We start from the raw sequence: 15,384 nt of genomic DNA on the forward strand, positions 1-15,384 counted from the left end.
GGTAATGATGTAGCGTTGCTGAAGGTGTAGGCTGCACTGCAGGTGGAGCCAACTGGTTAAATGTGGTTCATTATATGTCTGGCGGTTCGTTTCAGGGAAGTGGCAGGTGATGCAGCAGAGGACAGGCATCTGGATGTAGAACCATGCTTTTTGGAAAGGGGGACTTGATTTTGAATACATAACGTCTCACGACAACATATAAATTGGTCAATACGTGTAAACAATTTTTAAAGTGAGTTTAATTAAAAAAATTAAAAAAAAGAATTAGTTGCAGGAAGATTTGCTCCTGTTATTTTGGAAGTGCTGGTAATATTCGACTGCCAGTTGTAGTTCTCCTGCTGCAAATTACTGGAGAAGAACGTGAATCGAGAGGAGCGGAAGTGATCGCTGCAGCCGCATTCACGCCTCCAATTGACTGAATGGACTACAAATAGTGGCCAATGGGAGCAGAGACGGTCATCTATAAATCCCATCCCAAGTGAAGGCTGGTCTGAGAGCAGTTAGACGCCGCCGGTGGTGTGTGTGTGTGTGTGTGTGTGCGTGCTCTTCGGTCGGAAACATAGGGATCTTTGTATCAACTAGTAATAGTAGTAGTAGTACCCCCCAAGCCCGAACACAACAGGTAGGGGACTCTTTTAATTCTAGTCCGTTTTATTTGGGCCATAAAGAGGCAGCTTGTCTTTTTAACTGTTTGAATGTTTATTCGGCGGAAGCTTCTTTTTTTCTTCTTCTTCTTTTTTTTTTTACATGCGTTTTTCACACGGCTAATATGAAGATTTTTAATAGTTCTAAAACTCATAATAATAATTAAAAAATATATTTTAGATGATTTAAAATCTGCCGTTGAGGTGCGGGTTTGTGTCGCTGCTTTTCACCGCCTCTCCCCTCCATCACCCGCCCAGGGAACAGCCATGCCTTTCGGAAACACGCACAACCAGGCGAAGCTGAAATACTCCTCTGAGCAGGAGTACCCGGACCTCAGCAAACACAACAATTACATGGCCAAGATCCTGACTCCGGCCATGTACGAGCGGCTGCGGACCAAAGAGACACCGAGTGGATTTACTCTGGATGATGTTATTCAGACTGGGGTTGATAACCCAGGTAAACGAATTAAAAAACAAACAAGAAAACTAAAACAACAAAAAATAGTTGTTGCTTCACAATCAAGTCTGATTGGCTTAAAAGAAAGACATCAGCTTTTCGGACTTCGACCTCAATGAGATAAACTGGGGCCAACATTTTCACATAAAAGTTTTATGTGTTACAAACTGCCATCTTGCCTTAAATGTGCTTATCTCAGAAAATGTGCAAATTTTTTACAGCAAATGCCAAACAGATTACATAGTTTATGAAAAACTGCCGTTGATAATCCCCAGCTGCTCTAAGGTTTGTGATGTCATCCATTTCTTGTGTAATAACCTACAGCGTGAAAAAGCTAATGATATTCCTACACTGAAAAAAGAAAACAGGTGATCCAAAAAAAAGTAGTTAATTTGTTACAAGTAATAAAATGAAGTTCCTCTAAGTTTAATGTTTTTGAATTTCAATTAAATTGTCATTTTAAACAAACTATTGTAGGTTTGGCAAACTTCATTTGATTACATGTAGCAAATTAAAGCTGCAGTATGTGACTTGTTATGAATAAAAGCTTTTTACATATTTGTTAAAATGATCTTATGTTGGTGTCTCTGAAAAAAATGGAGCTCCTCTGCCTCATCGCAGTACTACAGTACAATTACTTTGGTGCTCACCCCTTCCTGTTTGGTCTTTGCTAGGCTACAGCTAGTTTACCACAACATAGCCTGCCACTAAGGCTAGTTAGCATAGCCACAGATGATGGCGGACAAACAATTTTTGTGTAACTGTAAGCTGTTTTTCTGTTAGCTGTTAGCACATGTAGCCAATGTACAGGAGATTGATTGACGGCGCTAAAACCCTTCTCCTGGCTCTGATTGGTTGTTTTAGACCGGGAGCGGTGCATAGTGACACTGGGAGGAAGTGGGCGAGACTGATCTTTTCAGAGATTCTCTCTCACACTGTCATGACATGGTGACGGTTTTATTAAATGTAAAAATCATATTTTCATAAAAGTTACATACTCCAGCATTGACTTAAGTTGGCGCTCCATTCTCTTATCAGTGTAGCGTTTTGTCCATAATGTGCTAAGTGAAGTGTAGCCTCACCCTGTAGACCGTGTTTCTGTTTAGCTCTGAGAGCATGGCCAAGCTGTCAATGAAGTGGCTGTCAGCTGAGGATGAGTATCCAGATCTCTCTAAGCACAACAACCATATGGCTAAGGTCTTAACTCTGCCCATGTACAAGAAGTTGAGAGAGCGGGTGACACCCAACGGCTTCACCATAGAGGGTGTCATTCAGACAGGGGTTGATAATCCGGGTACAGTAACAGTTCCACGTTTGAGTCTGATCAAAGTTGACACGTTGAGTTGAGGAGAATGAAGAACTCTATGTAGTATAATTTATTTTTTATTTTTTTTGTCTTGCGACGTGACATTTCCCTGCAGGCCACCCGTTTATTATGACCGTGGGCTGTGTGGCCGGGGATGAGGAGACGTATGAAGTTTTCAAAGAGCTGCTGGATCCTGTGATTGAGGACAGACACGGAGGTTACAAACCCACAGACAAGCACAAGACTGACCTGAACCCAGACAATCTGAAGGTACTGCGTCTGGGGTTCACTGAGGGGTCAGGGGAGGGATGGAATCGATTTCTAAACAGTCTGTGCGTCCTCTCAGGGCGGTGACGACCTTGACCCCAAGTACGTCCTGAGCTCCCGGGTCAGAACAGGACGCAGCATACGTGGCTTCTGTCTGCCGCCACACTGCAGCCGTGGAGAGCGGCGGGCCGTGGAGAAGCTCTCTGTTGAAGGTGAAAGTCCTCAGCCTGGAGCTGACAGCTACTGCTGGGACTTGTAGTATTTATGTGTGATTATTATGCAAAAAACAAACAAACAATGGATCCGTTTTCTGACAGTAAACTTGACTGGAACTTATTGTTGAAGAGAGGATGCCCTCTAGTGGTAACAGTCTGAAAAATACAGAGCCATTCAGTAAATGGGAATATTATTGAAAAGGCCATTTATTTCAGGAACTTTGTCACCGAGTGAAACATGTTATATAGGTTAGTAACATACAAACGACTTTATTTGTTTTACGATTTTACGTCAATGATTAATAAAAAAAATTAGACTTAAAATAAAAATATTACATCAGACAAAAAAAAAACTTTTTGTATAGAAATGTAATATTATTTAATGCCTGATTTAGGATGCTTTTTTTTCAAAATTTGAAAAATGAGTCTCATCAGAACACATATTGCCACCTTCCTAAAATAAAGGCAAAAGTGATCTTTGCAAAAAAAAAAAAAAAAAAATCACTTTTGGCAAAAAGTGACACAAACCATTATTTCAGGAAGATGATGATATTCTAATTTATTTTACATGACCTCATTGTTCTGAGCTAAACTTAGTATTTCTGCCAGTCCTGCCTTCACGTTTAATTTATTTTTTCTGAATTCATAACCTGTTTTCTTCTAGTGAGCCACGTTGACTGATTGATCCATTATTTGCATACAAACGGCCTTGAACAAACCCAGCCCTGCGTTTCAGCTGATGTATGACGTGTGTCCTCTGTACCCTGCAGCTCTGGCCGCTCTGAGTGGAGACCTGAAGGGGAAATACTACGCTCTGAAGAACATGACCGAGGCAGAGCAGCAGCAGCTCATTGATGACCACTTCCTCTTTGATAAGCCCGTGTCTCCTCTGCTGCTGGCCTCAGGAATGGCCCGTGATTGGCCGGACGCTAGAGGAATCTGGTGAGGATTCCTGTATCAGAATCGGTCGACGTTCCAGGCAGAGATGTGAATCTGCCGGGGTCTAGCGAGTCGATTCAGAAACCAATTTTTCTATTCAAACTGTCTTGAGATTCTGTTTAAATGAGGTGACTGAGAGGAAAAGACAGTGGAAGCAAATGGGACATTTATTTCAAACCGTTTAATAAAGTTCAGGACAAGTAGGTCAGGCTTTTTAAAGATTGGACAGAAAACAGAAAATCTCTAGTTCCATACTGTATCAAGCTCCACCAGTATGTAGCTTCTGCATCAACAGAATGCAGGTTGATGCAGATGATGGACATTTAATTTAAATCTAAGGCAACTTTTCACATATGAAGTCATCCTAAAATAAAATTAATAAAATTAGGCACAAAACTTTTCTTTTTTAATTTCAGGTTTCTGGATTTATCAATTAGCACCAAGAACGTCCAGCAAAAAAAAAAAAAAAAAAAAAAAAAAAAATTTCAATCCATTTTCAATCAAAATCAGTTTATTCTGTTCATTTCAATAAGGTGCAACATATTTATTTTCACATTATCATTTAACAAAAATACATTTTCATGTACCCCATCCAAGTGCTTTCAACTTGACAAGTTTGACAGTCATGACAAAAAGTTTATAACAAAAAAACAACTTCAGCTTTTTTTTAAAAAAAAAACAAACTGTTGAAAATAATTTAGCTGCATTAGCTGTGTTCAGTGTGAAAGTACTAATTCACTTATTCTAATGAAACGGTGATCACAGGAAACTCACCTTAAAGCAACTTGATGAACACATTAAATGATTCATCAGACTCAATGAATGGAAAACTTAACTTCTGTTTAAAGTGACTGGGAATGTAAACACACTCCAGTACTAACAGTCTGTCTGACTCTCCAAACATCACCATGGTAACCAACTGCTTTAGTGAAACTAACCAAAGGGCAGGTTAAGACAAGACAACCTGGATATTTGTGCCTTGATAATTCATCTTCTACGTTTGTTTAAAGGCACAGAGGAAAAACCAGACAACTTTAAAGAATATACAAAAAAACAAAATGTAACCAAATTCTATAACAAGTGGAACCAGCTTGTGTTTTTTTTTTTCATTCATTTAACAATTTGCAGCTCAATGTAACATTGGGATGAAGGTATTCTGTACAATTATTGGTTAAAGTTCATGTCTGGATGAACTTTAACGCCATCTCCTCTGGTTAGGTTTATTTTTAGAGAAATGTGACTTTTCCTGACTAAACTGACCGACTGATTAGACCTACAAGCAATATACTCTAGTAGTCCCATGTGTTTTTATACTTTGAGGAAATTAAATAAACTTCACGTGTAAATATCAATGTCATTGAGATTTCTTTTTTCAAACTTTCATCTCTGCCTTTTTGGGAGAAAAATAGCTTTTTTCCCCTCTGTGTCCACATCCATCGTCGTCATCCACAAAGACTGAATTAAATGAGTTGGAACTTTTCATTTGCTTTTGGGTATCAAAGTATTTTTGAATTCAATTTACATTTTTTTTTATTATTCCATGTTTAAAATGTGTTGCATTTTAAACATTGAATTACCTTGCTAAAGTAAAGACCCAAGTCATTTTTTAATCCCAAAAGATAATTTTTGCCCCCCCAAAAAAGACTTGGGTCATTATTTTAGCAAGGTAACATTATTAGCGTTTCTATTTATTCCAGTTGCTAAATATCCTCCAGAGTTTTTTTGTTTTCCCTTGAATCTTTTTAAAGTTCTCTTCTGACAGTCTCTCTCATCTTCAACAGGCACAACGACAACAAGACCTTCCTGGTGTGGGTGAATGAGGAAGACCACCTGCGTGTGATTTCCATGCAGAAGGGAGGAAAGATGAAGGAAGTGTTCACTCGCTTCTGCACCGGTCTCACCAAGGTCAGTCGGGATGTTTTCATTTCAGAACCGTTGTCCCGTTGAAAGCTGTCTGCCGACCTAACGTCTGACCTGCACCGTGTCGGTAGATCGAGACCCTGTTCAGGGACAGGGGCCACGCCTTCATGTGGAACGAACACCTGGGTTACGTTCTGACCTGCCCCTCCAACCTGGGCACCGGTCTGCGCGCAGGAGTGCATGTGAAGCTGCCAAACATGAGCAAGCACGCCAAGTTTGAAGAGATTCTGACCAAACTGAGGCTCCAGAAACGGGGCACTGGTAAGGACGGTCGCCCCGGCGCCGGTTCTTCTCATCCTGTGCAGGTTTGTGTTAAACTTGCTCTTGTCCTCTCTCAGGCGGCGTGGACACTGCTGCTGTCGGCGGAGTGTTTGACATCTCCAACGCTGACCGGCTGGGCTTCTCTGAGGTAGATCTGGTCCAGATGGTGGTGGACGGGGTCAAGCTGCTGGTGGAGATGGAGAAGAGGCTGGAGAAAGGCCAACCCATTGACAACCTGATACCTGCCCAGAAGTAAAGCCGTCCTGATGAGAAAAGAAAAAAAAAGACAAAGAATACTCCTGTTTCTCCCTTCCTGTTCCCCTCTAACCTCCACTATCTTCCTTCAAAGCCCTACACTCTGATTGGCTGCACTCCCAGTTTCAGTTTTTGACTTGTGTATTTAAAGATCTGAAATGCAATAAAAATGGTTTGGTTCAAGTTGAGATCTGTAATGTTCCTTAACTCAAACAAAGTGTTTTTTATAAGAAAGATGAGTTTTCAAAAGATTTCACTGAGGGAAATAAAAGCCAACAGTCATACCTGACCCTATGTGAAAGAAGTCACTGCCATGTTTTCTCCATTTGCAGCCCACTCTATCTGAATTATTATAATACAGAGCATGATGCGTTGCTTTGTGATCTTTTAGCTCACTTCCTGTTGAGTTCTTGATTCTACAGCTTTGGATAAAACTGAACTTTATATTTTCACATATAGTCAGGGTCTGTTAGAACACTTGTTTTAACTTATAGGGATAAATACAAAATCCTATTTTTAAAACTATCAACTATTTATCATTGATAAATGTTTGATCTGAAACATGTACAGGTAAAGGGGCAGTATTATGAAAAATCTACTTTTTAGTTTTACATCATTATTTCATGAGAAACATATCCGTCATGTTGCCTTGATTTTTTTTCATGCATGTTTGAAAAAATCCTTCAATCGCCCATGGCAACCATTCAGCTGTGCACCTCAATGGAGCACGCCATCGAGGTGCTCCTCCTTCATGTTACGTTCTCCAGCTGTTGTTCCACCTCAGAGCTGCCCCTCCCCCTGTCACCTTCAGACTAGCAGCAGCAATTAGCAAACACCTGATGGCGCCACACATTTGCTGAGCTCATGAGCTACTTCTCTGTTCAATGCTGGAAGAAAGTTAAAGAAGCCATGTTGTGATGACTTCCTGAAGGCAGAGTTACAGAAAGAGCAGGAATTTCTAAAAAGACACTGGCCCAATTTTAAGGCGTTAAATGAGTCAAATTTCTTAAGTCAATCAATATACATTTTTATATCTGAAGGAAGTTGGGCTATAAAATTGTACTATGTGCCTGGAAAAAATAGTGCCCATTTTAGAACAAAATCCACATCACTGGCAAATTCAGGTTTAAAATTGTTCAAGCCTTTTTCTCATAGGAATTGGCAGGCATCTATACATGGTTTTGAAAATAAAATACAATTTGCATTTTTATGTATATATATATATATATATATATATATATATATATATATAAATAAAGCATGCTGACATTTCACTCAATGAAAAAAAAAAATCTGGCATTACATCAATCCTTCTTGTGATTGACAAGAAGGATTGTCGATCACAATCCTTGCTGATTTCTGCAAGTTTTTACTGAATTTGATTCCTCTTTAAGGTTGGAGGGTCTCATTACAACAACCCTAATTTTTAGTTTTCAAGTTAGGATTACTTGGTCGTCCTAACTTCATATCTAAACCTAAATATGCCAGGTGTATGAATAATTTTGGGCCTTACAGTCAAGAATGACCAATTTTTTTTTTCCTCCACAGCATTGTACAATAGATGCATGAACTAATTTAATGTATGGTTTTAAAGAGGGGGAAACTTATTCATGTGAATGTGAGCATTTTAATCCCATTTAATCAGACATGTTTTAATCCCAAAATGTCTGAACTTTAAAAGCATCCATCCTGCTGGTTGTGCTCCAGTGACGAGGCGGGACGTTCAGGTTGACAGACGCTTTAATGGAGACATGAGTGAACCTCAACCATGTGGGCATTAACATGGACTTCCCATTATCTCTAACTTTTAACAAAATACAAAACAAAAAAAAACAAAAAAAACAAAATTAAAAAGTGTAGCAGTGAAGCCATCTTGAAAGCAAGATACATTATTTACACGAGAAAAAACAAAAAGCTACATCTTTTTCTTTTTTTTAACCGAGAGAAAAGTAAAAATAAAAGGTGAAATAAATAAGACCAGAAATGCTTTTTTTTTCTTTTTTTCTCCACATTCACAGCATGACAAATCATTTTCAACTTGTTAATGGCGTCCCCTGGTGGTCAAAACAGACATTAGTAGATAATTCAGTAATTATTGCCAAAAGCCTGCATCTATACATTATAATGTTCAATACATACTGTGTTTTGTTTAAAAAAAAGGAGACATTTGGAAACTGCTACTTGGATGATTGTACAGCTTAAATACCTCTGAATATAGATTTTAATTTCTTTTTTTTACTTATACTTTTCAGTCCTTTTGTTCATAGTTTTAAGTCATTGGCAATTTTGGAAGCAATGTTCTTGAAAGCGATGGATGACCCGGATATCCTTTTGAAGCGGACGCCGTTCAGGGAGAGACGGGGGAGCTTGCAGACCTCCATCTCCCACTGGACCAGGTTCTCGGCCCGCCCGTCACCATGGACGCAGAGGAGCAGGAAACTCTCTTGCTGTTCGTAGTCGCAGTTGTTGGCGTCGAGCACCTTGCGGATCTCCCTCATGATGTCGCAGGGCTCCATGGAGCTGGTGGTTCTCATATTCCAAGTGAATCTGAGGGAGCGGGGCTTACTGTCTTTAATTTCCCCTTTCTGATCCCCAGGTACATGGCGACTGTGGGGAGAAAGACACGGAGGAGAGCTTTGCTTAGATTATCTAAGAATAAATAAAAACCCTGCTGGGATTGTTTGCAACAAATCCTTCACAGAAGTGACATTTTTGTTAGGGGTGGGGAGTGAATGAAACTATAAAGTCTAATAAAACTGAAGTTTTTCTTTTTGTGACCTGAGCCGCTCTGAGCTCAGTTTATCTTTGTCACATTTGGGTTGCAGCACAAAGCTGTGGAGCCTTGAACTAGACAAAATGTAGTCAACAGTCATTACATCTTTTTTTCTTTTTTTTTTGCTTGTGAAACCAACTTTTTATTCCAGCTTTATTCCATTTTAAAGGTAAAGTTAAATCTTATTTTAATAATAAAAACAAAAACAGTTTTAAATAATCTACGACCATATTTACTCTCTCGATACTTTTACTACATTTTGTCTGTGACTTCCAAACTGAGAAAGGGGAAGTAGAAGAAAGTAAAACAGACTGAAGCCATCTCTGAAAAACCCAGAATATCATTGCAACATTAAGATTTGATTCATTTTAAAATAAATTTAAAAAAACTGTTAAACTTTAAACAAACGTCTTCATACCTGACAGATGTAGATTAAAAACGTATTTCTGATAGGAGATGAGAATAGTATCTCTCAAAAGATAATGTAAGAAAAAAATCAATAAAAAAATAGACTGGCTTTAAAGCAATCAAACTGTTTAATCTTTTTTTTTATTTCTGATTATCTCTTTACATGTTTCCATGTAGCAGAAGCTCCACGTCTTCTTACCGTCACTAGTTTATAAGATTAAAGGGATTCCTTTAAAACATTTTACATAATACTCTAAAATCTTTTTTTTTTACTTGAGTATTCTAATTTATATTAGTTTAATTTGAAATAAATCTATTTCAAATAAATAGATTTTGCTTGTTTTTTTGTGTTTTGATTTGAAACTTCCGTAATTATTGGCTTAACATTTAAATCTACTTATTTAGTAAACAACAAAATTCAGGTCGTTTTTTTCTTCTCTGGCTTTACAAACCAGAGACGAAAAGTTTCTTTTCTGTTTGTAAAAAAAATAAAATAAAAAATTCTACTTTTCATATCCATTTTTTTAAATTACTAACAAAAAACACCAAAATTTGACATTTTAAAATAGTTTTTACTAAAACTCCCCCCGAAACTCCCACCGCTTTCTGGGTTTTTCATAGATCATGTAAAGGAGTATTTTTGGAGAATCTCAACAGAAACCAGAGACGTTTCAGCAGAAATAAAGGCCGACAGAAGAGCTAGCATGCAGCGTTAGCAGAGCGACACGTCACACAGCCATGCAACCGCAGCAACAAAGCTTCAACAACACACTGCTGCAACTCCTACACACTCAGGGCAAAGCAGCGCGGGCCTGACGCTACATGGGAAGCGTTGTGGGGGGGCAGGGCTTAGGGTTGGGGGCGGGGCAGGTATAAGCTCACCTTGAGCCCTCAAGTCTCCCGTTTCTCTCAAACTCGGTTGAGACTCTGAGGCGCCGTGAGAAGATTCACACAGGGAGGCGTAGGGGAGTCAGGGGAGAAGAAAATAAAACAGATTGTGGATTGTGCACAACAGAAATCATTTCTGATCAATTTCAGTGAATGGAAAAAAATTAAAAAAGTGTGTGACGGAATACGTGAGCGACAGTGTGAGCCACCACCAACAACAAAAATAAATTAGAAACACAAAGAAAGATGGAAGAGCTGGCTTCCATTAATGTCAGTGAAGAAGAAAAAGTGATGAAAGAAACCAAAACGGTGAGGGTCGTTCATCTGGAAGCAACGACAGAAAACAGAAAAACACGGCGGCGGAGTTTCAACCCAAAACAGCAGCAACCAAGCAGGTGGGATGAGAAAAGGAAGACGGAGAAGCTGCGAAAAAGTTCTCAGAAAAGATCGAGTCGATGCCTGATTGAAGAGGTTGAGATTGAAGATCTCGTGTCAATTACTAAATGTTATCAAGATCATTTGGAAGGAGATCAATCGCTTTTCATTCCAAGTTAGGAAAAGTCAGTGAGCAGATGAAGCTGCCGGGTTTGCAGTCAGCGAGATGTGAAGTTCACAGTCCAGTTGACGTTCCTGTGACTGCAGAACGCTAATGACCCAACGTCTAGTCCACCGTGAGGTGAGGAAGACGTCCTGGGCTTCATCATTGGGTTCCAACTCGTGTGTCTTAAAGGGGACGTTTAAAATGAGCTCAGTTTCTGGTTGAACAACTTGAGAACGACACGCTGGACATTCCACTGTCCTTACGAAAACTAAAACAAAGAAGAAAAAAAAAAACTCTCGAGAGTCACGTTAAATACCAGCAGCATCTATTTTTGCAGAATTAAAAAATAACTGCTGCAGACTGACTGCAAGATTGAAACGTATATTACAAAAAAAAAAAAAAAAAAAAAAAAAAAAAGAACAATGTTAAATCTATGGATGCATCAATCCACTTTTTCACTACCGATACCGAAATCTGAGGTTTAGTATCAGCTAAACGGACCTAAAACAATTATTCTTTTCTTTTTTAAACAGACATAAATGTACTGAATTACACATTTATTTCCTAACTCTGCACCAGAACAGCTCACTGAAACACACCAACATCGCCACCAGCTGGTCAAACATGGAAAACCAACTTTCATTTGTTCAGTCAGTGAAATTAGGAGAACAGCAGCCAATGGGAAAATAAATAATAAACTGATTAAAACAACAGGTTGACTACTTTGGTCAAATATGTAAAAACTAAACTGTAACAAACCTTCTTTCAAATGGCTCAGAATGTGCAATTAAGAATTCTAAAAATAATGTAAAAATAAATAAAGCATGACATTGCTCATGCATTAGTAGATTCAGTGTAGAATTAGACTGAATAGAGCTGCCCTTATGGATCGGGAACACTGTCACGATTCCTGATCTAGAATTTTTTTCAATATCAGGACCAATCCATATATTAATATGGGATTGGTGCATCTCCAATCAAATCTGTCGATTAATGAGTGGACTGCTTTACTGAAATATTAGTTGATTTAATGCGAGATGATTTCATCTGCTTATGTGAAGAGACGCTGAGAAATACAGTTTTTCTTCCCTTTAACTATTTTCTCCAATTGTTTCATTTTTTTTCTCCATATTTACTAAAGACGCACCAAGAAATCAGTGCTGCTGCTGATTTTCGGCTCCACTGACAGACAGGAGCCATCCTGCGGTGTCCAGATTCAGCATTAGCTGTTTTCAGGCACAGAACATGTAAGAGGGCATTTAATAAAAAAGAAACCATTTTCATTCCAGATGCTTCACTCTGATGTGTGTTCGTCACGTTATGTCTTTGATGAGTCGTACACAACTTTCCAGTCTGTTACAGGAGGTCAGGTCGTGTTCTGCTTTAGTGTGGCTGGTTGTGCTGGCAGAGAGGCGAGCTGGCTTCAGTAGATAACAGGAAGGCTGATCATCACCAAGTCCAGTTTTCAGGCAGATCACCGATCTTTAAAAAGCTTGACCGGCCTATGTTGACTTTGGACCAACTCGATTTTTTATTTATTTATTTTTTTACTGAAAAGTTGCCAAATATAGTGACAAAGTTGCTCATTTAGCAACAGTGGTTTTAACTGCATCAAACCTCTCACAGCACAGTAAAAGAGGTCAGTGACTGACCTTCTGACCTTTGCATAGGTCAGAAGGTCAGCCGTTAACCTCCGGCTGTCATTAAATACGATGGATTTGGAAATACTTGGCAGCTTTCTGAAAATCTGAGGTGAAATAATGATTTACCTTTTCTAGAAAAAGCTGCAAGCAACCCTAAACGTCCAATACGCTAAAACAGCTACAAACGTCAAGTCCAAATCATTTTGCCTTTAACACAGTAAAAATCATATTTTACAGTGACTCTCTCAGCAGTGTGATGTCACCATGGCAACCTAAATGAATAATGAGAACTCTGAAATTATTTTACAGACTTCTACTGAAAGTTGATCAAAAACATCTTTCTGATGGCGCTCACGTCGCTAAAAGCATTTAGATACAGAAATAACATCTAAATAATGCAACATCAAAACTCTCCTCTGACAGGACGGGTGTTCTGGACAGGCTCCCATCATGCACTGCAGCGAGGGGGAAACAATATGTGTGGAATACTACAGTTTAACATCTAGAAGAGGACAAGAGGACAAGTGAACAGACGGGACTGACAGCAGGTCCTGTGCCAGCCAAAATGGCGCAGAAAACAACAACAACAAAAAAACACTACATGAGGAGGAGCAACGTCTGAAAAACAGACTGTTTCTTTAGAGACTTCCTCAGGGACAAATTAGGAGATCGAAACAACCCTTACTCTAGATCTTCATCTTCCTACAACTCTCTATATCTTCTGCTCGAGAATCTGAAAGAAAGAGATCGGAATCTGAAGAAACTGAAACACCGGGAAAAAAACGAAGGAAAGAATATTAAAATGAACGGCATGAGGACGGGGCAAAAAAAATAAAAGAGGAGGGAAAAAAAGCATGGCAGGATGATGAAAAGGAAGGAGGAAATAAAAAGAGAAAAGAAATGAGGAGAGAAAGAAAGCAAAGGGCAGAAGACTTACTAAGGGTCTTTCCTCCCTGGGTAGAAGGGTTGGCAGGCCCTGTTTTGGCTATCTGCCGTTTGGCCGGGTCAATACTGACCCTGGGCAGAGAGGAAGAGCAGCAAGAGGGAAAAGTTAAGGACACGAGAAGGTAAGGAAGACAAAAAACACAGAAGCTGTGAGGAGAGGAGAGGAGGTGACTCAGCCTAAAATGTCCTGAGGAGGGAAAAAAAAAAGAAAAAAAAAAAAAAGATGAAAACTCACTGATCAAATCCCAAGATGTGAAGAGAAGTATGGAGACTCAGAGCTGACAAAATTTAGTAAAAGGTTATCAGACAGGTCAAAAACTACAGAGGGGGGATAAACAGCAACGGTGTCACACCTTTTACTACATTTTTTCATCTCCGCAGACATGAGAACAGAAAAAAGTGAAAGGTGTTTGAGTGAGACTGGAACAGAGTGACAGGAAGCCCTGCATCGTCATGGAGATGGAGGTTCCCAGAGCAGCCACCGGAGGCCGCCGTCGACCTCAGGCCAGCACTCCAGGAGCTGTGCTACACTTTGTGCTAAACACGCCACAGTCTACAGAATGATCCACAAAATGATCCATAACTGTTTTTATCAACCTAAAGCTTTCGTTACGACTCATGAAGTCAACACCTCGACTCTTATGTCTTCTGAAGGAACCTGTCCGGTTCTTTAAGTCGCGACAGATAACGTTTAAAACCTTCGCAGGGGTGTCAACTCTTTCATTTTGTCTGATCCTGAATGTTCCCAAAAAGCTGATGGTACCAGAATGCATTGATAAAACGGATTAAACTGTAAATAGCAATAGCTCTGCGTCCCTTCTTAAAATTAAATACCTAGTCAGCCCCAATCAATCAAAATCACTGATTTTGTGGTGCTACTTTAGAAATATTTGCAAAAAAAAAAAAACTGTGATATTTGCACTTATGTAGGACGGGTAAATGTGACTTTGTTACTCGCCGTATGATCGTGGACGAGGACTTATCAAGTAACACTGAGGCAGCAGGGTAGTAGAAGAAACAAATACTGCCACCTGCAGCTGGGAGTGGGCATCACTTCAATCCGATTTTTAAACAGCATTAACTGGAATTTATCATAATAAATCAAAATTCTTAAGAAATTTATCACGATAAATAATATGATAAATGCCCAAATAAAACTCATAGGTTCGTATCAGAAGAAATTAATTAAAATTTGGGGATTTTTATGAACATAATTGTGACGTTCTATATATTTTGGGGAACAACATGCAGCCACTGGCCAGAGAATTATTAAACCCACAATGCATCAATTCATACATGCCGATATAGAGCCTTATGTATAAATATACTGTCATTTGCAAAAATGAAAGATTTATTTTAAGTGTATGAGGCACCAAAACGGGCTTCAACCCAGGGGCCACGTCCTTGTAAATCCGGCCATGATGGCAGCATTTTGACCAAACACAAGCTGATGTTTTGGCTCATATAGTAATTCTGCAATCAAAATTTATTGGAGATTCAAAGATTTGTGGCAACTTGTTAGTAACAATCTAATCTTTACGTTGTATCTGATGGCACCAAGGTTGAAAACGTTCAAGCTTTCTGGTGAAGGATAACTATGATGTATTTAACACGGTGTGGTGTTCATCTGCAGAAAGGACTGAAGAATTTAAGACTAACACTGTAATGAAACGTCCACCAAGCTTTTATAGGAAATTGACAAAATAACCCAGGTTGTGTTTAAGAAGGAGGGAACTAGTCTGTCGTTTGGTCTTTTTATTATTATTCATCAGTCGAAATCAAGAAGAAAGCAAACCAGGACTAGCGTACATCTGCGCACCTAGAATAATAATAATGCAGGAGAATAATGTCTAAAGCACCGTCTAATGGCGGCTGTGTTGCGCACGACGATGACTGTGGGGCGGAAATGACCCACAGTC

At 39.2% G+C, this 15,384-nt stretch overlaps 2 protein-coding genes across 10 annotated transcripts in view; one reads left to right on the top strand and one right to left on the bottom strand.

Annotated features, from left to right (window-relative positions):
• The first annotated feature begins 481 nt into the window (after positions 1-481).
• ckba (creatine kinase, brain a) lies at positions 482-6,455 on the top strand. Its single transcript, XM_014991393.2, has 8 exons — positions 482-622; positions 903-1,104; positions 2,526-2,680; positions 2,757-2,889; positions 3,663-3,834; positions 5,613-5,736; positions 5,823-6,012; positions 6,090-6,455. The coding sequence occupies exons 2-8, from the start codon at positions 912-914 to the stop codon at positions 6,266-6,268; spliced, it is 1,146 nt and encodes a 381-aa protein (XP_014846879.1). The 5' UTR covers positions 482-622; positions 903-911; the 3' UTR covers positions 6,269-6,455.
• Positions 6,456-7,989: 1,534 nt separating this feature from the next.
• mark3a (MAP/microtubule affinity-regulating kinase 3a) overlaps positions 7,990-15,384 on the bottom strand; it is a 47,932-nt gene continuing 40,537 nt past the window's right edge. For 6 of the 9 annotated variants that reach the window (XM_088002434.1, XM_088002431.1, XM_088002440.1 and 3 more), the window contains 2 exons: positions 10,331-10,375; positions 7,990-8,874 (listed from right to left, as the gene is read on the bottom strand). In XM_088002434.1, the coding sequence (XP_087858560.1) occupies positions 8,529-8,874; positions 10,331-10,375 (391 nt within the window). In that variant the 3' untranslated portion in view covers positions 7,990-8,528. The remainder of the gene's footprint in view (positions 8,875-10,330; positions 10,376-15,384) is intronic. The other 3 variants (XM_088002436.1, XM_088002439.1, XM_088002438.1) reach the window with 1 other exon arrangement.

This window comes from Poecilia mexicana, unplaced genomic scaffold, assembly GCF_051168715.1.
Source record: "Poecilia mexicana isolate PSO_F unplaced genomic scaffold, ASM5116871v1 scaffold_22, whole genome shotgun sequence".
Taxonomy (NCBI): Eukaryota; Metazoa; Chordata; class Actinopteri; order Cyprinodontiformes; family Poeciliidae; genus Poecilia; species Poecilia mexicana.

Coding starts and splice junctions, on each gene's coding strand:
- ckba (XM_014991393.2), top strand. CDS start 912: ATGCCTTTCGGAAACACGCACAACCAGGCGAAGCTGAAATACTCCTCT. Junction 5,737..5,822: donor TCTGCACCGGTCTCACCAAG/GTCAGTCGGGAT, acceptor CCGTGTCGGTAG/ATCGAGACCCTGTTCAGGGA. Junction 6,013..6,089: donor GCTCCAGAAACGGGGCACTG/GTAAGGACGGTC, acceptor GTCCTCTCTCAG/GCGGCGTGGACACTGCTGCT.